The sequence below is a fragment of the Mercenaria mercenaria genome, chromosome 8, assembly GCF_021730395.1.
Source record: "Mercenaria mercenaria strain notata chromosome 8, MADL_Memer_1, whole genome shotgun sequence".
Classification (NCBI taxonomy): Eukaryota; Metazoa; Mollusca; class Bivalvia; order Venerida; family Veneridae; genus Mercenaria; species Mercenaria mercenaria.
The window spans coordinates 47095901-47116181 of NC_069368.1; the positions used below are offsets into that span (position 1 = coordinate 47095901).

A 20281-nucleotide genomic window follows, 5' to 3' on the forward strand; every position below is an offset into this window, starting at 1 on the left:
TGTATCAGATTTCCATGATTGTCAAGAAACAAACACGTTTTCATCTACCTGTTTTCAGGCATCAGAAGGGATTCTTAAGATACCTTCCATGAAGTCGTCAGAAACAAGGAATGCTGTATTAAAAACATCAGAAATGCATTTTGCAAGACGTTCGGAAGTAGTTGAACAGGTAGAAAGAATTTCTACAGCAAATACTACCAAGATGGACAACACTCCAGAAAATATTACAAAAACATGTAGATTTAAATCAAATGGAACTGTATCTAAAGCGAATCGGGAAAATCCCGTTACGGAAGGTAACTCCAGTAAAAAGCGGCGACATAGAAGTATACATGTTATGGTGACCATAGGACTTCTTCTGATGGTTTTCAACGTCAGCATGTGGCCGGTTGTCGTGGGACTGATAGGGCTACAGCTTACACCGCCATTCCAACTGCGCGGAGGATTTTACGTCTTTATGTTTCTGAACCAAACCTTAAACCCAGTCATTTATGCTATCCGAGTAGCACGTCTTAGATATGCTATGAAAGAGCTCTTAATGTCATGTTTAAATATGTGCAAGTGAACTTTAGGGCATTTATGTTACTATAATCAAACAGTTTTTTGTAACGTCTTAGATATGCTATGAAAGAGCTCTTAATGTCGTGTTTAAATATGTGCAAGTGAACTTTAGGGCATTTATGTTACCATAATCAAACAGTTTTTTGTAAAATAACATTTTTTGAATCGATAAATATATAATAAGGAACAAAGAGGAACTATGAAGGTATTTGATTTTTGCCCAGTTTTATGTTAAAAATAATAATTAAGGCATGAAATTACTACATAGATATAGTTCGGAAATTACTACATAGATGTAGTTCGTTATACGTCATATACAGCACGAGTCGGTTTACACCCTTGAGTGTATGATGGAGTTTTCCAGCACTGGTTAAATCACCAGAAACCCCAGTCCAGTAAGCAAGAAAAGTAAGACCTATCTAAATTATAAATTACAGAATCATCAATTGTTCATTTTCAAATATCATAAGAATTTTCTATCTTCTTTCTTTAATAGGAAAACAAATTTGCTGGAGTTAGAATGCGTATTAAGTTTTGTTTCCATATGAAATATGAGAGCCTATGGTAAAATACATGAATAGGTCAGTCATTTGACCATATCATGTGCAAATGGTGATGGTATGTATGTTGTGTTACCTGTTCCAGTGATTACATATTTCTGACTGTACATGTACGTTGTTGGAATATTTTTAAATTTGAAATAAGATGTACATAACTGTATATTTTTTAATGTGTTATCTCCCTAAATAAAGGTACAGATTTAATTCTTATATTCATTATTATAATTATTATAATAACTCCCAAGGTAACTGAAAAAAACACCAGATTCATCTTTTGACTTTTGCAATCAACATTTGTTTCATGCTGCAACAAAATAAAAGAATGTGCATACTTCATACTGCCATTCACTCATGTACCAGACTCTAGGAAAAAATGTACCTATTAAAAGGCTTACGCTAGAATTCCCTGAATATGAGATGGTCGAATTTTTTTCCAGTAACAGAATTTCTTCAAACTTTGGATATTGAAGGACAATCATATATGCAATAAAAATCATAGTCTCTGGTATTGAAAAGAGTTATCTGCCCTTGAAAATGTATTTTTTGGAGGGAAATGCCTTTTTCAAGGACAGTTAACTCTTTTTCAGTAACGGTGACCTTTGATTTTTATTGCATAATTTTGTTTCTTAGATGATTGTCTTTCAATATCCAAAGTTTGAAGAAATTCTGTTATTGGGAAAAATTTCGCCCCAAATTCTAGCATACGTCCTTAAGGATTCAAGTCACGTTCATTTTTTTAATGTAATCTTGTATATGATATTGCAGATTTACTGATGGATAGGGGCAAACCCTACCTCAGGTGACAAATGGGTAGGGGACTAAATATAATATGTATGGTCAAAAACAGGATGCAAATAAAACGAGAAAACTGTATAAAAATCTTTAATATTTATGACTAGAGTATAAATCATATTTTGATCAGTACAGTGATTAATAAAATAACAAGAGTTTAAATCAACATAACAATAATCTATTGCAAGCATATCAAAGTGTACAAAAGCTGTTATTGCCTGGCAAAATATTTACTGCCAACATTGCTCTATTAAATTCATACTTGTGTTGAAATTAACACTATCTAGGTTGGACAAGGGAGATAGAAAAATCAAATTTTGAAAATACTTCAAGTGAAAATCTAACATGTACTAAAGACACGGTGAACACAAATAAGTGTAAATGATTTAAGAAATAATTTATAGCAAAAGAGTGTTTTAACACTTTATGCATGATGGGTTGTTATACATCGGGCTACGCCCTCATGCAATTATTTGTACGACGTATTTACGCCCGAGTGTATAAATAGTGTTAAAACACGATTTTGCAATAAATTATTTCGATTCTAATATGCCTTTGATCTAAAAAGTAGATAAAATATAGAACCGCTCTTTCTTTGTTGCAACAAAAACATTGACCTCAGCGCTTGTTAATGTGACGTCATTCTAGCATAAGAGTGTTTTAACAGAGACAAGCATATTAGAATAGTTGTTAAAGTTTTGACCAAACGCATTAGTTGGTGAAAATCTGATTAATCAACTTTAAAGGTAGACTGTCAATAACAGAAAGCCTCCTCTTCAACTTATATCAATAGTGTGCTGGAAGCACATATTACCATGGTATTAAGGAATAATATGATCATACATTTTAAACAAAGACAACTTTCTTGAAGTGTGTGGTAAATATCAAATAACAAACACCTGAACACCAGTTTTCATTGATCTTAGCAATCTAGCGTCCTCCTGTAAAACTTCTGTGTAAACCATTTGTGAACTCAGTTTATGTCACATATCACCAATGTACTGGGTTTCAAATGTATTTTTGACAATTTTCTTGGAATTCTTCAGTAAAAAGATGAAATTTACACAGACAATTTTTTTTTGTACTTGTAAATCAGAATTATGAACTATTTCAAGTTATTAAAAAACGCTTTAAAAATCGAAGCTTTAAAAAATTAAGGATATTTCTGAAAAATACAAAAAGTTCTTTAAAATTATACTAATCAAATGACTGAAAATTTACTTTTATAAATCATTTACAAGACAAGTATATGAAAAGGTATCAAAAATGTATAAAATTGCCCTTATTGGATACTTTAACCTTTAGCCTACTGGCGGCAATTGTATCTGTCTTTGCGACCAGTGCAGATCAAGATCAGCCTGCACATCTGTGCAGTCTGATCATGGTCTGCACTGTTCGCTCTTCAGTCAGTAAATTTTCAGTGAACACCCCTTGAATAATTAATGGTACTGCCCAGATTGAATGATGTACCAGTCCAGGCTAATGGTTTATACAAGAGAGCCATGATGGCCCCAGATTTATCACCTGAATTACAATGTGTGATTTAACAGTTCTGGTAGATGGTTATGCAAGGAGGATGTCTATGAAATTATTTTGAAGTAGTGCCAGTGTTTTCTGTCAAGAATATTTGACACAGGATACTAAGAGAAATATCAAACAAGACAATGGGTGCTTACCAAAAAAGATACTGACTGAATGGCAAAAAGTACAGATCTTGATCAGACTGATCATGATCTTCACTGGCTGCAAAGGCAGAATCAATAGGAACCAGCATGATAAGGGTAAAAGTTGCTTTGAACATATATGGGAAAGTGACCTTACCCCTTGGCGGTGATACATGTGTTGACCCAGTTTGGTAATTTTTGAAACTAGGGGTATAAATGAATGAAGGGATATATTTTGAGTATGACTATGTGAAATAACTCACTTTTTAAAACGTATGTGTCTAGATGTGCATACTTTCAATACATTTAATTTATAGTTTGTACAGTTTCTGTTACTTGTTATGGATGGAATAACATGTATTTATCTTTTAGAAACACTCTTTGTCATTTGAGTGGCTGTCACCACTGAATCAACGATATCCTTCTTTGGCACCAAGAAATATCTCTAGTTTGAAATTCCCTTTCTTACAGATCAAGCTATGTTTACTGTAAAATCATTTAATTTCGTGGGCATGAAATTTCATGGTTGGGGTCTAAACAGAAATTCCGTGGGGATATGAATTCGTGGATTTCAATTTTACAACATAAAATGAATGGGATTTTTACTTGTTTGTTGGGATTAAATTTCGTGGATTGACTCAACCACGAAAATTAGTCCCCCACGAATATTTATGATTTCACAGTATATTCTTTTAACAGTATCTTGTTAACCAGTTGAATTATTTAATGTCTTGAAGGCAGTTGTGTCATTTTGCTTGAATTCCATAGCTTTTGTGTCGGACTTAATTTCTCTCCTTGCAAAAAAGTTCTTAATAGAAGCCTGAGACAAGTCTGTTGTGGATTTTTTGTCAACTGTTCTTTTTCCACTCCCACCTTTTTTACCCATCTTACTTTTTTGCAGTTTAGCATTTCCATGAGATTTTCTATTTTGACCAGATGGAGACCCAATGGGAATACTACATGAAGTTTCAGGTTCCACATTATATCTGGTATCTAATTTAGAGCCAGATACTATATCATGACTAGTAGTATCTACTTTCTCATCAGCATCTTCACTGTGATCTGCTGTTGTCTTGTTTGCTGTGTCTGTAGATGTACTACTTACGTTTTTGATGTCATAAATATCAACAAAATCTGTTTTCTGAGTTCTCCCACTCTCTTCTTCATTAAAAGGCAGCTTTTTCTTGATTTTTTTGTATTGTGTCAGTTTTAATTGACCTTTGTCTACCTCAGGCTTTCTCTTCTTTCCTGAAGATAAAAAAGGCATGATTTACAAAAAGGCAAAACAACGATGATGGCCTAAAGTCACTCTCTTGACCTTGACAGTTTGACCTTGTATATATGTCAAAACACATGAAAGTTTAATGAATAGTAACAACAAGCTGTTTAAAGGTTTCTGAAGTTGTTTTTAGTTCTTCAAGTTTTAGCTCAGGTGGACCCTAAAACCATGTTAACAAACTTGAGAGAAGTCCATACAAGGATGCAGCAGACCAAGTTTGGTGAAGATACATCAAAAGTTCATTTAAAGAAGTGGCTTAAAGAGTTGTTTTGTTTTTTTTATTTCGTTTAGCTCTGGCAGTCCCAAAAAGGAGTAAAAGTTTAACAAGTTTGGCAGAGACAAATAAAGGATTATATGTACCAAAATTGGTGAAAGTACATGCATCATCGCAAGGAAAAGAAGTTATGATTTGCTATTTTTAGCTTTTGTGGCCCCTAAAAGGATCAAACTTTGGGTGTAAAATTCTTTCATGCCTGGAGGTCATTCAGCTGGAATGTGGAAGGTCAGTGATTCCACCCAGATGTCAATCAGTGACTGACATAATGTCCACATGGGCAACATTGGCCTTACTCCACTATCAAAGCTGGAATGTCACCATTAGACCTATAACTGTGACTGTTAAACTCAACAACAAAACATAAAAGTAGAAGCTGAACTATTGTAGCAAATCTAAAAGAGGCCAATACAAGGAACAGCCCATTTTCGGTTAAAAATTATCACATGGTTCATCAGAAAAACTAGTTTAAAGGGTTTTCAAATTTCTAATTTTGGTGGCCTCTGAACAAATTTTAGAGAAGCCCATACAAGGATTAAAATCCATGAAGTGATTCCTGAAAAGAGTTGATTAAACCATTTTTTTCTCCATTTTTAGCTCCAAAATGGGTCAAGTAAACCATTTCAAGAAACCTGAGAAAGGTCTATGCTAGGATGCCACATACAAAGTCTGGTGTCATTTTATGAATAGAAAATGTTTAAGTTATTTGTAGAAGATGAACAATGGAGGTCAGAACATACACCTATACTAATAGCTCTTCTTGAACCTTTAATTATATAATAAAAATATAGACAGCATTTTCATATAAAAAAATATAGTGCTCTGGTGAGCTGAAAAAAAAATAGCTGGATGTCTTACTTTTATTTTTAATTTGCCATGAAAGCTTTTGACCTCCCTGGGTCTTGACTCTGATTGTTTAGTTGCCTGTTTCTTGTAAGATCCCAGTCATTTTACTTCACTGTATATAAGAGACTACAACAAATGATATTGCAAATGTTCCTCACAAACTTTTTTTAACAGACTTCTAGATATAGATATTTACCACTTGCTGACTTCCTCTGCATCTGTGACTTCTCATACTGAGACACCATGGCTGGGTATACAGTGCTGAACAAACCTTTCTCTATTTTCTTCTGTATGTTAGTTGAAAAATTTGTTCCAGCCCAGTCATTTTTGTCTGTTGTATGATGAAAAGACAAAACAAGGGAAAGGTAAAACAATAAATGAATTGGTCTAATGGTAAGAATGTGTGTGTAGGACTGTAAATCTTCTCTAATTAATACACTAACTAGAGCTATCACTACAAGTTAATCATACCTCCAAACAAGAGCTGTCTCCATAGGATGACACATGCCCCCGATGGCACTTTGAATGAATAGTTATGGCCGATGTTAGAGATTAGGACCTTTGACCTATGGACCTGGGTCTTGCGCGCGACATGTCGTCTTACTGTGGTACACATTCATGCCCAATAATTTTAAAACTCATGCATGAATGACAAAGATATGGACCGGACACGCCCATCAATGCACTATCATGAAATATGACCTTATACATCTAAGTGTGACCTTGACCTTTGAGCTACGGACCTGGGTCTTGCGCATGACACGTCGTCTTACTGTGGTACACATTCATGCCAAGTTATTTGAAAATCCATATGGATGACAAAGATATGGACCGTACACGAATGCACTATCATGAAAAATGACCTTTAACGTCTAAGTGTGACCTTGACCTTTGAGCTACGGACTTGGGTCTTGCGCGCGACACGTCGTCTTACTGTGGTACACATTCATGCCAAGTTATTTGAAAATCCATCCATGGATGACAAAGATATGGACCGGACATGAATGCACTATCATGAAAAATGACCTTTAACGTCAAAGTGTGACCTTGACCTTTGAGCTACGGACTTGGGTCTTGCGCGCGACACGTCGTCTTACTGTGGTACACATTCATGCCAAGTTATTTGAAAATCCATCCATCAATGACAAAGATATGGACCGGACACGAAAATTGCGGACAGACCGACAGACGGTTCAAAAACTATATGCCTCCCTTTGGGGGCATAAAAATGCTATGTCTGAGAAAATAGCAACACTCATGATTTCTTGTAATATTATCAGTTAATAGTGCATACAAAACAACTAAATTTCCTTTTGGGGATTTACTTTCAGTAAGGCTTTTAACCTTTACCCCTGCTATATTTTCAAAATGGATTGGTCCATCATTTGAGCCGTGCCATGGGAAAACCAACATAGTGGGTATGCGACCAGCATGGATCCAGACCAGCCTGCGCATCCGCGCAGTCTGGTCAGGCTCCATGCTGTTCGCTAACAGTTTCTCCAGTTCCAATAGGCTTTAAAAGCGAACAGCATGGAGCCTGACCAGACTGCGCGGATGCGCAGGCTGGTCTGGATCCATGCTGGTCGCAAACCCACTATGTTGGTTTTCTCATGGCACGGCTCATTTAATTTTGACAGTATTAGTATTCGAAGGGATTTTCACTGAAAATTTACTGACTGAATAGCGAACAGTGCAGACCAAAATCAGCCTGAACAGATGTGCAGGATGATCTTGGTCTGCACTGTTCGCAAAGGCAAAATCAATTGCTTTTTGCCATTTATACTGTGTTATAAATGACTTACATTCAGTCCTAATCAATAAAGTCATAATCTTTATTTTTCAAAAGGTGCAAAAAATCAGGAAAAAAGTTTTCACCATGCAAGACAGAGTTTATATGTATTAAAGCCAGAAATAACTGTTAGGGTAAGTTAATATCAAAAACATTAAAGCTAAGAAGACTGGTTAGGGTAAGTTAACCACAACAGTACTGTACAACTGTAATAAAGTCATAATAAGCAAACAATATAATCAAATGCTTTGTCTGAAGAAGAAAACATGAGCTGTAAAAAGTTTAAATACATTAATTAAGAAGTTACATCACCTGCATTAAGAATTAACATACCAGTTTTATCCCATGTCACTTCATAACAGTCTACATGACTTTCTTTACAACTTCTCAATATCCTGAAACAGAATATATTTATTATGCTCCTATCAGTGAAACTGAAATAAAAACAAAAAAGCATAACCACTTACCTGTTTAAGCAATGAACTTGATAAGTGAAGGTCAATAAGACTAACCTTGACAATACCAAGTTCAAACATAACTTAGTCAGAGTCTTGACCTTTATGCCACATAACACTGTTGTCTTTTATGGTAAATGTTTGTGCCATGTTATCTGAATATCAGTCTTTGCATAAAACTAGACACGTCACCATAGGGCATTACTTGTGCTACTAAATGTAAGGGCACAGAAGTGCGTGTCTTAAGTCTGAACAAGACTTTTGAGCTAGCATTTGAACTAGGGTTCAAAGTCTTGCTACGGACATGTTAAGTTTGTTATAGCAATGTTTACACCAAGTAATTTGATTATACATCCATGTTTAAAGGAGTTTCAGACTGTACAAGAAAAAAAAAAACTAAAACTTTTTCAAATTTTTGACCTCTGTGACTGTAACTTTTCAGATAGATGGCCGAGTCTTGCATGTGACACACTGTCTTTTTTACAGATGGTAAATGTTTGTGTCAAGTTATTAAAATATCCATTCATGCATAAAAAAGTTTACAGGGCAGACATGAAAAATTACTGGTTTGAAGCTCATACTACTTGTAACTCATTACTTGTCTGTACCTCATAGCTCTTTGTATCCTTCATAAAGTCAAGCTTAAATAAGCATGAGAAAGTTTGACCCTTCTGTGCTGACTTTTATAATCAACAGGTAAGGTCACATCACATCTTTCCAGTTTTACTTGTACAAACTCTAGATCACTGCTCTTGTCATTTCCTACATGCTCAACTGATAAACAATTCCTATTGCTAGTATTTTATATTAAAACATACTAAGCAGGGCCTCCTCTGCCATTCGCCAATGTAGCCAAATGCTACAAATTCAAAGAACTGGCTACAGATTTTTGAAAGTGGCTACAAGAATTTTATTGAAATGTGGCCAAATTTCAGCAATTCAGCTTCAATATGGCAGTTTCTCTCAAAAAGTGGCTACAACTTTCTGAGGCCAAGTGGAGGCCCTGCTAAGTCCTTACCTGATTGGAGTGAACATGAGATCAGATTGGCTCCCCTTTTCTCTAAGCTCATTTAAGATCACAATGGGAACCAATTTTTCTAAAGCCTTGTCAGATGTCCAGCCAAAATGAGATTTCATGAATGCCATTAGTTTTGGTACATTCATTGAAGGTTTGGTGATTTCCTTACATGACTGGAGATGTGGATTAAGGTATTCTTGTATCACCTGAAAGATTGGTATTTTAATAAGCCTAGTGAATGATACTTCTATTCTGTAACGAATGTTTTTCTTATTAATAATTTCTTTTCAAATTACATAAAGATACCAATCGTATCATATTTTAAAGAACTTTCAGTGTGGATGTGAAAACTTTTTTATTTTAAAAATATAGCTAATTTTAAATTATCATCAAAAAAAAAAATTTTGATTTGTTACTCCCCTTTGTGAAACATTAAAACTGATATAATTGCTACACATTTGGTATGCTATGAAATGGGGGGTGGGGGGGGGGGGGGGGGACATAATTCATAAACTAGTTTTTCAGACATGACTGCTGGCATAATGATTTAATGGCGAAAAGAAAAATACTTCTGAATAGCAAATTCATTCTAAGACTTGTGCTTGTTTTAGAGTAATATGCGATATGTCATGTCACGAGCACTTCGCAGTACCTGAAGAAAGTAACCCACTGACCTAAATTATCAATTTGTTTTTCGCCATTGGTGACGTCACAGCTTTATTACATCACTTTTGGGGCATTCCATTCACCATCATGTAATGGGAGCACAAGGCTGATAAAGTGTATTAGCACAATATTATTTGTTTTGTTTTGTTTGTTTGTTTTGGGTTTAACACCATTTTTCAACAGTATTTCATTATTGTACATGGATCTAAAGTTAAATTACTACATTTGAAAACAAAACAGATCTGGGGAGAGATCTATCCATATCTGTTCTCATATGCTTGTTCCTTCATAAACACCCAGAATAAAGTTTGGTGAGCAAATGAGCAAATGAGCACGACTTCACACTGCTAAATGCTGTATTTTCATGCATATATTTGATAATGTTTTTCTATAGGTTTATTGCAGAACATGTGAAATAACATTTCTGTTCAAGAGATAAATGTATTGCCTACAGTAAATTATATTTCTTTTGTTTTTCATAAAGAGAAGCCTTATTTCAGATGGTAATCACTAATGATTATTTCTGTTTTCGGACATGGCTGAGCTGGACGTAATATCAGACTGAAATGAAATGAAACTGATAGTTATGTCACAAGTTGGACTAGGACAGCAGCAACACTATATGCCCCCAACCCCACCCCACAGGAAAAATATATCATATCTTTTATAAGAATATACCTTCTCATTTGGAAATGATTCATTCTGCAATGACTTCTGTCTAAGTGATAGCTCAAGTTTATGTTGCTTCTTTAGGGCTTCTTGTTTGTGCCATGCACACTGACACGTAACCTTTGATGATTCCTGACATCCTGAGTCAATCCCACACACACTGCAGCCAGATGCTTCATGGGCACTAACACGACCTAAAATACATAGAGCATGTACTTTTTTAGAACTGGTCCGAAAATCAATCTTATGGAAATCACAAAATGTTGTTGTAAAACACATTATGACCCTATGATGGCCTGTAAACAGTTACAGAGTGTATAATTTGTTTGGACCTTGACCTTTGACCTAACAACAAAACAGATCTTATGACTGCTGTATGACCCCATCTTTTTCCAAGCAATTGATTAATAACCACTTTGAATCTCCGATCGTGACCATCGACCTACAGACCTAAGATAATAAGGGTCATCATTTCACCACAATTATCGTATTAAAATTGACAGACATAAGGCAGAGTCTTTCACACTTACTGTCTGGAAACTGTTTTCAGTCTAAAGGTCACAATGAACTTGACCTTTGACCTACAAGCCAGTTATCATTTGACTAAGCCAATCCTCCTACAAAGTTTGACAAGCTTTCTCAAGTTCCTGAGCTGAAACTGTTTCCAGTTTTAAGGTCAATGTGATCTAGACCTTTGACCTACTGACTTCAAAACAATAATGATTATCTACTGACCATAGGCAATCATCTTGTGAAGTCTGACTACTGCAGGTCCAAGTCTTCTCTTTCTATCAAGCTGAAGCCTTTATTTCAGTCTGAAGGTCACTGTGACCTTGACCTTTGATCTACTGCTCTCAAATATCTCCTATTGACCACAGGCCTTTGTCTTATGATGCATTATCAAAGGCCAAAGTATTCACCAGTTGATGGTTGGAAACTTAAGTGTCTAAAGGTAGAATAGTACTAAACAGGTAATCAAACAGCACTTCTGGGCTAGTCAGATAACGGTGGAAAGAAAGAATCCTCCATTTTTCCCGTTACAGTGGCATTTTTATTTTTATGTATTCAGGTCCTGTTTTTATTTCATTGTGGACCTATACCTGACATTCTGGTAGCATTTCTAAGGAGATTTTTTGCATTTAAAGAAATGTAAACAAACCTTATTACACACATTTTAGCTGTCAGTTTGGAAGATACTCCATATTGTTGACCTGTCAGACTAAAAATCTCTCTAGGTGTTCTTTTGTGGTTTATAGGCCATTTAAAAACATAATGCTAGTAATCCTTTTTTAAAATGGAACTGGCTATGTGTTACAGCTCTCAGAAGATTGCTAATTTTATACAGAACATACAGCAAAGTTATTTACTACTGTATACCCTAAACACAGATTAACCAACAAGAGCAAAACAATATACCTCCTCTTCTTTGAAGGAGACACAATTATTTCAATCTGATGTTTCCTGTTATTTCTTATCAGCTTCAAACACTTGTAAAAGTAATGCATTAAAGTAGCGTCAGTCAATAGTGGCATTAACTTAATAGCATAACTACACATTTATATAAAGTATTATAAAGCAGTAGTTGATAAAATTTTACATTAATTTGTTATTCATTTATCCAAAGTTATGCATAGATTATTATTTTATACAAGCAGAAGACAGACAGACAGAGGGCAAACTTGTAGTAGTACAACATCAATTTTAACTGGTAGGGTCCTAACCCTTACCATGCTGGACACGATTGATTCTGTCTTTGCGACCAGTGTAGATCATGATCAGCCTGCACATCTGTGCAGTCTGATCATGATCTGCATTGTTCACTATTCAGCCAGTATGTTTTTGGTAAGCACCCCTTTTAACAGTTAATAGTACTGTCCAAATTGGAAGATGGACAAGTTCATTTTAGAAATTTAGCAGGTAAGGGTTAAAAGAACCTCTTGCAGCTGTGTTTTTGTTCTGAATTGCTCAGCTTGAACAATTTTAGTAAAGAATTATACAAGAAACATTTCTGCCAAATTCTTCTGAAATGTCAGAAATAATTTTCAACCCTTTTTATCTAATTTTAAATTTGGCAGCCCCTTTTGGCAACTGGAATCGTTATAACAACTTTGGAAAGGGAAGTTAATCAACATCAAATAAATGGTTTCAGAAGAGTTGCATAAAGAAAATAAAAACTGACAGACCATAAACAGATGACAGCAGACACCACGTGAACATATAGCTTAGCTGGAGCATCAGAGCTAAAAACCATATGAAACAAGAGCTGTCACTAATGGTGACAAATGCCCCCACAGCGCCTTGTCCTTTGACCTGGTGACCTTGACCTTTGACCTGGTGACCCTAAAGTCAGTAGGGTTTGTGTACTCAATAAGTACTATCAGCATGTGAAGTTTGAAGGTCCTTGGTGCAGTGGTTCGCGAGTAAAGTGCCTTCATGCAAAAAGTTAAAGTTGTGATGAACGGACAGACAGTTGAAAACTAATATGCCTCCCTTCGGGGGCATAAAGAAAAATTGATACAAACCTAGGTGTCCACACTTGCGGCAGTGAGACTGTTTTGTTTCTGCTGACAACTGTTCTTCAATACTATCTAGTTCCTGATTGTTTTTCCAACCCAGTAACCTGCAAAACAATTAGCACTGATGGAAATGAATTTCCAATTCAAAATATTATTTTTAATGTAACGTATTACAAGAGGGACATGACAGTCCAGGGGTGTTCACCAGAGTTTACAGCTCAAACAGATATCATCACAATTCCGTTTTCAACAAAAAAAGCTTGACATTAACAATTTTGGTGAAACCACTGAGTGAAATGAATACATCGTCACTGAGTTTTTACTTTGTATTAACAATTACCAAGAGCTGTTTAACCCTTACCATACTGGACACGATTGATTCTGCCTTTGACAGCAGTGTAGATCATGATCAGCATGCACATCCATGCAGTCTGACCATGATCTGCACTGTTCAACATTCAGTCAGTATCATTTTGGTAAGCACCCCTTTTAACAGATAATGGTTCTGTCCAAAATGAAAGATGGACAAGTTCATTATAACAAGAGGACCATGATGGTCCTGAATCGCTCACCTGTTCCCACATGAACCAGTTTTGAGCATGACGTCGTTTTTTCTATTATTTGACATAGTGACCTAGTTTTTGAGCTCATGTGACCCAGTTTTGAACTTAACCTAGATATTATCAAGATAAAAATTCTGACCATTTTTCATGAAGATCTCATGAAAAATATGGCCTCTAGAGAGGTCACAAAGTTTTTCTATTTTTACACCTACAGACCTAGTTTTTGACCGCACGTGACCCAGTTTCATAACTGACCTAGATATCATCAAGGTGAATATTCAGATAAATTTTCATGAAGTTCCATTGAAAAATATGGCCTCTAGAGAGGTCAAAAGATTTTTCTAATTTTAGACCTACTGACCTAGTTTTTAACTGCAGCTGACCCAGTTTCAAACCTGACCTAGATATCATCAAGATGAACATTCAGACCAACTTTCATACAGATCCCATGAAATTTATTTATTTATTTATTTTGTTGGGTTTATTGTCGCACCGACACACTTTTAGGTCATATGGCGACTTTCCAGCTTTTTTAATGGTGGAGGAAGACCCCAGGTGCCCCTCCGTGCATATTTCATCACGAGCGGGCACCTGGGTAGAACCACCGACCTTCCGTAAGCCAGCTGGATGGCTTCCTCACGTGAAGAATTCTACGCCCCAAATGAGGTTTCGAACCCACATCGATGAGGGGCAAATGGTTTGAAGTCAACGACTCTAACCACTCGGCCACGGAGGCCCCCAGATCCCATGAAAAGTATGGCCTCTAGAGAGGTTACAAGGTTTTTTTATTATTTGACCTACTGACCTAGTTTTTTAAGGCACGTGACCCAGTTTCAAACTTGACCTAGATATCATCAAGGTGAACATTCTGACCAATTTTCATGAAGATCCATTCAAGGGTATGGCCTCTAGAGAGGTCACAAGGTTTTTCTATTTTAAGACCTACTGACCTAGTTTTTGATCGCAGTTGACCCAGTTTCAAACTTGACCTATATATCATCAAGATAAACATTCAAACCAACTTTCATACAGATCCCATGAAAAATATGGCCTCTAGAGAGGTCACAACGTTTTTTCATTATTTGACCTACTGACCTACTTCTTGATGGCATGTGACCCACTTTCGAACTTGACCTAGATCATCAAGATGAACATTCTGACCAATTTTTATGGAGATCCATTCACAAGTATGGCCTCTAGAGAGGTCACAAGGTTTTTCTATTTTTAGACCTACTGACCTACTTTTTGTACGCACATGACCCTGTTTCGAACTTCAACTAGATATAATCAAGGTGAACATTCAGATAAATTTTCATGAAGATCCATTGAAAAATATGGCCTCTAGAGAGGTCAAAAGATTTTTCTAATTTTAGACCTACTGACCTAGTTTTTAACTGCAGCTGACCCAGTTTCAAACCTGACCTAGATATCACCAAGATGAACATTCAGACCAACTTTCATACAGATCCCATGAAAAATATGGCCTCTAGAGAGGTCACAAGGTTTTTCTATTATTTGACCTACTGACCTAGTTTTTGAAGGCACGTGACCCAGTTTCAAACTTGACCTAGAGATCATCAAGATGAACATTCAGACTAACTTTCATACAGATCCCATATAAAAAATAGGGCCTCTAGAGAGGTCACAAGGTTTTTCTATTATTTGACCTACTGACCTAGTTTTTGACGGCATGTGACCCAATTTCGAACTTGACTTAGATATCATCAAGGTGAACATTCTGACCAATTTTCATGAAGATCTCATGAAATATATGGCCTCTAGAGAGGTCACAAGGTTTTTCTATTTTTAGACCTACTGACCTAGTTTTTGACCGCACGTGACCCAGTTTCGAACTTAACCTAGATATCATCAAGGGGAACACTCTGACCAATTTTCATAAAGATCCCATGAAAAATGTGACCTCTAGAGTGGTCACAAGCAAAAGTTTACGCACGCACGCACGGACGGACGGACGACGGACGGTGCGCGATCACAAAAGCTCACCTTGTCACTTTGTGACAGGTGAGCTAAAAATTTAGCAGGGTAAGGGTTGATGACAGCACACTGAGCTTATGTGGCAATCTTCCACATAACACTAGAAACAAAAGCTTTATGGAAGTTTTCTTAGGTGAAAAGGGAGCATAATTTTGTTATTTGTAAGTCAGAGTGATGAAGCCTGGCTTACAGCTGTCATTCGAAGATGTTTGGAAGCATTCAGTGCAATGTTAAAAAGTGGAATAATTTTTTAAAAAGATATAAGCTAGAGTTAGAAAAACAGTAGCGCTGAAACAAAGGCATTTTCTCAAAACTGGAACAAAAAGCGTGACTGCGTACACTGGTTTCTGGCAATAAGCCTCATTTGAAAATCGAACAAAAAATGATAGACCATATACTGTGTGACAAGTGTATACTTGATCATACTGGGTATATACTCTCACACTTCAGTAATAAATTTCTTCAGTTAAATCTCACTTGCACTAAATATTTACTTCGAAACAGATATACATCTGAAATTTATTTTACATTACCTGTCAAGCACGTCAAGTTTTCTAGATTTGAGGAGTTCTACAAGTGCCTTTCCCTTCTCCTTTCCTACATATTTAACACCTTTCTCATCATAGTCGGAGCCTAACAGCAACGCCAGTGCTACCAGATCTCTCCGCTCAAGTCTTAAGTCAGCATTTATCTTATCCATATCAAACTTTTCAATAACATACATCTGAAATATGACAGCAACATACAGCAAATATATAGTCCAACAGTAACACAGTTGCTACCAAAGAAAATTTTCACATACTGTTCACCTGCAATTCATTGTGATATTTTAACCATTTTTCAGTGTTTGTGAGCCACTGTAAACAAATTCACCAGACAGGTATTCAGGAAGTAAATTTTGAAACTTAAAATGGCACTTTTTTCTGAATGATGAAATAATTTATGACATGATAAACCATAACATGGAAAAGCAATAAAATCTGTAGGAAGATCCTTTGGAAGCAAAGAATGCATAATGTTGAAGCCAGGTGGAAACCGTATCATACGACTACATTAAAAGCTCACCCTTAGTTAAGATGAGCTAACAACTATTTTTTACTGCCTACACTATCAAGTCAAAGTTGTATGTGCATTTGTTCTCTATTCCAGTTCTACTAGACTTATCATAAAACTATGTACAGAATATTCCTACCTTATTATGTTTAGATAGTTTCCGGTAAAGTGTTTTTCCACCATAAAGGAAGAAATCATTGTCGTCTGTTAGACAACCATCCACTAGCTGTAGGACAGTTTGGATATTTATTAGTATTGTGCAGTTTTGGTCATTTGTTAACAAATACGATAAATAAGGTGATACTTAAACAAAACAAAAATAATGAACAGCTTTATTACCACTGGAGATCACACTTTGAAGTTGATGATACATTTACCGATTTGTTTAATTAACAGTATAGTTTACACTTTCCTGTAAAATGGCCATGCATAATTGCAAGAGTAAAACCACCCAAAATAAACAGAAATGTCACATCCTGGTCAAGTACCCTCATGCTTTCATTTTTGCATTTAGTTCATACATAATTCAATTTAGGTCATTTGTGAAGGAAGTTCTACAACTTATATTAATCACTCTAGTCACTTCATTCCTGATGGAATCCATCGCCACGAGGGTATGAGAGAAGAGGCCAGTTTCCCTTTTAATGCTGAGCGCCAAGCAAGGGAGCTACTGGTTCCATTTTTCACATCTTTGGTATGACGCAGCCAGGGATCGAACCCACAATCTCCCGCACTCGAAGCTAGGCTATCGAGGTGGTCCATCATTTTTGCATTTACCACTAAGCTGAGAAATTAAGCTTTTCAACATTATCAACTGCAGCAAAAACTGAACATGATTTCAATCAATTGGTATCTACTTCTGGTTTACAGATATGGAAGTACTCTTCATTGCTGACAAACCTGTCTATAGCTGAGTAGACATACCTACACCAATGACTGAGTCTTAATAATAGCATAAATATAAATTCGGCAAAGAAAAACACACTATTCAATACACTATTCAAATGTAACTGCAATGGTAAAAGTAAAAAGCAAATGTGAATCATACGTGAGGATAAGCCTTTCTGAGATATACATACTTGTTGACTGTTGAGATAGGCACACATAGCCTCTGCTTCCTCAGCAGCCTGTACACACGGTAACCCCAGGTACCCCAGCATCTCAACACACTGTAACAAAGGCAATTCTTGGTTTTGTAAGTAAATACAAGAAGTACCTTCATTTATAATCACAAACATAACTCGTCACAAAAAATAAAATTAAAGGCATCGACTTCCTAATAAAATTATTGCTTTCTTTTAAATTTCTCCTTAAACCTTTCTCTCTGCAAAAGTACACTCATTACAATTTAACATTAACATCCACTACTCTTGCTTCTCAGTCACCTCTCAGTCAATACCTTCATCTTTCAGTCAATACTGGTGCAACAAGTATCTTTAAGTATCCTCAAAAGAAGTGCTTATGCAACTTCAGTATGCTTTACTGGGGTATGTCCTAGCTGTCAAGTCCCAGCAATATGATATGGCTTAAACTGATAAAAAAAAAATAGTACCCATGACGCAGCATTTCTAAGATAATGTCTGCCTGTATTAGCTGTACTGGACGATGAACCAAACTGATTCTGTTGTCTTGTCAGTAACGCCTGCTGCTTGAGTTCTGGTGCTCTACCATCAGTAACAAATACCAACTCTACACCTTCTTTCATGAAGTCAGTCGTACGAAAAAACAGATTTCTGAAGAAAAAGTATGAATTATTAATATGGTTCATATGAAAATAGAAAATCCTTAAGTTTGGTTTTGAATATTGCTATTTGGTGGAGGTCACAATTAGTCCTAATATCAGCTTTGTCATAGTCAAATGGTCATTTAAAATGGTTGCCAAGAAGTGGGATTTTCATTATCAGGCTTGACTCTACTAAAGGGAGGCACCTTGTCTAGTTGCATGATGACAGACAGGTTATTGTACACTAATTTTTTACTTGGCATGGCCACTAATGTGTTTTTTGTTAAAAATTCATTGTGGATGTATTTCTGACATTTTGGTAGAAAAAATGTGAGAGAAGCTATATAGGAATTATTTAGTAAAGTGAAAGTCAATTTAAGTAAAAGTACTAGCTACCAAAGAAGTGTGATTAAGTAAGCAAATGTGGCAAAGGAAATCACTCTTAGAAGATGCATGGCCCCTACTTAGTTAGTTTTTAGTGTTTTTGTTGAATATTGACAGAGATTCTGGTTCAAGTATTTCACATTATTTTACCTTTTTGAAAGGAACAGACATCAGAAAATAATACAATTTTAATCAAATTATTTGAAGATTTTGACATCACAAGACACATCAAAGAATATGTAAAAAGGCGATAATGATATAATGGTAAGTATAAATGCTGTATTAAAATATAATGACTTTGAATCTCTCAACGATTACTCTCTTACTGGTACTGATGATAAACCCGGACAGATGATAAAGTCGGCCACCTTGGAAATATTCGATTGCAATCGGTTATTTATAAATTTGAACACACCATCTAATAGTTTCCACTTAAAACACCAACTAGTGTAAACAAAAACAAAATTGGTAAATATTCTGAATAAATAAATGACTTACATTTATTTTTATAAAAAATATTTATCCAAAATTACTGGGGAAGAGGATGTTTTTTGCGCATGCTCACTGTCGAAACATGAAGGCCTGACATTTGGTAACTTTTCATTACTTGATCAGGAATGACTGTTGCAGCTTTTTGGGGAAAGTTTCAATATAATAATACCAAGAATATTTTGTAAATGACAAAGTGTTCGAAATTAATATTTATCATCAGTCAACGTTCATACAGTCCCCATTTAAATACCCCTTTCAGGGCCTCACTTCGTGTGAGTTTGCTTACTAAATATAAATTTGAATTATGTAAAGTTTTCAGCAAAGGATAAGCATTCTTTTGATACCGACCATTGATTACAATTTGCAGAAATAAAAAAGTTTCAGGTAAAAAACCTCATTTTCTGTTTGGGTTTATCATCAGTACCAGTATAGTAGATTTAAACATTCATTTAATTTTGAAAAATACTTAAATATAATTGAAGATAAAACGTTTCGAATTGCTCTTAGTAGATTTAGATTATCATCACATAATTTGGAAATAGAAAGAGGTAGATATAACAACAGTGATCGAAATGATAGAAAATGTAAATTTTGTAATCTTAATTCTTTAGAAAATGATTATCACTTTCTTCTTGTATGTCCGTTATATAATATATCTACGTCGAAACAAAATGTATAATGTATATGAAATTAAGGTTCAAATGAAGCTTATTAATTCAATACCCAAAATCAGAAAATTACCTGATGTAAGCATTTCGGAACTGTGTGGAAACTTTACTTTGCTGTAATTCAACAATCCATGAGCTTAAGTCGACTGCAAGTTTCTTGCCTCTCAAATCTCGCACTGTAATAATTTCTACTCCAGTTTCCTCTAAAATATTCCAGAGAGTATGAACTCCCATAATTGCCAAGACATGCCAAGACATGCACTTTCCAATCCTTGCAGTGTACACATAAATGGCGTCTTCTTATCGGGTAGGCC

The 20281-nt window shown here is 35.6% G+C and overlaps 1 protein-coding gene across 2 annotated transcripts; it reads right to left on the bottom strand.

Moving 5' to 3' along the window:
- Positions 1–1989: 1989 nt before the first annotated feature.
- Positions 1990–20281, bottom strand: LOC123566421 (flap endonuclease GEN homolog 1-like). 2 transcript variants are annotated; one of them, XM_053549899.1, is made up of 12 exons: positions 20041–20281; positions 18341–18433; positions 18253–18298; positions 17780–17869; positions 16840–16926; positions 16181–16371; positions 13096–13193; positions 10583–10767; positions 9239–9444; positions 8099–8160; positions 6173–6307; positions 1990–4825 (listed from the first exon to the last, which is right to left on the bottom strand). In XM_053549899.1, the coding sequence occupies exons 1-12, from the start codon at positions 20223–20225 to the stop codon at positions 4284–4286; spliced, it is 1920 nt and encodes a 639-aa protein (XP_053405874.1). In that variant the 5' UTR covers positions 20226–20281; the 3' UTR covers positions 1990–4283. The 2 variants fall into 2 exon arrangements, with proteins under 2 accessions (XP_053405874.1, XP_053405873.1); XM_053549898.1 differs by having other exon boundaries at positions 18253–18433; positions 20041–20280.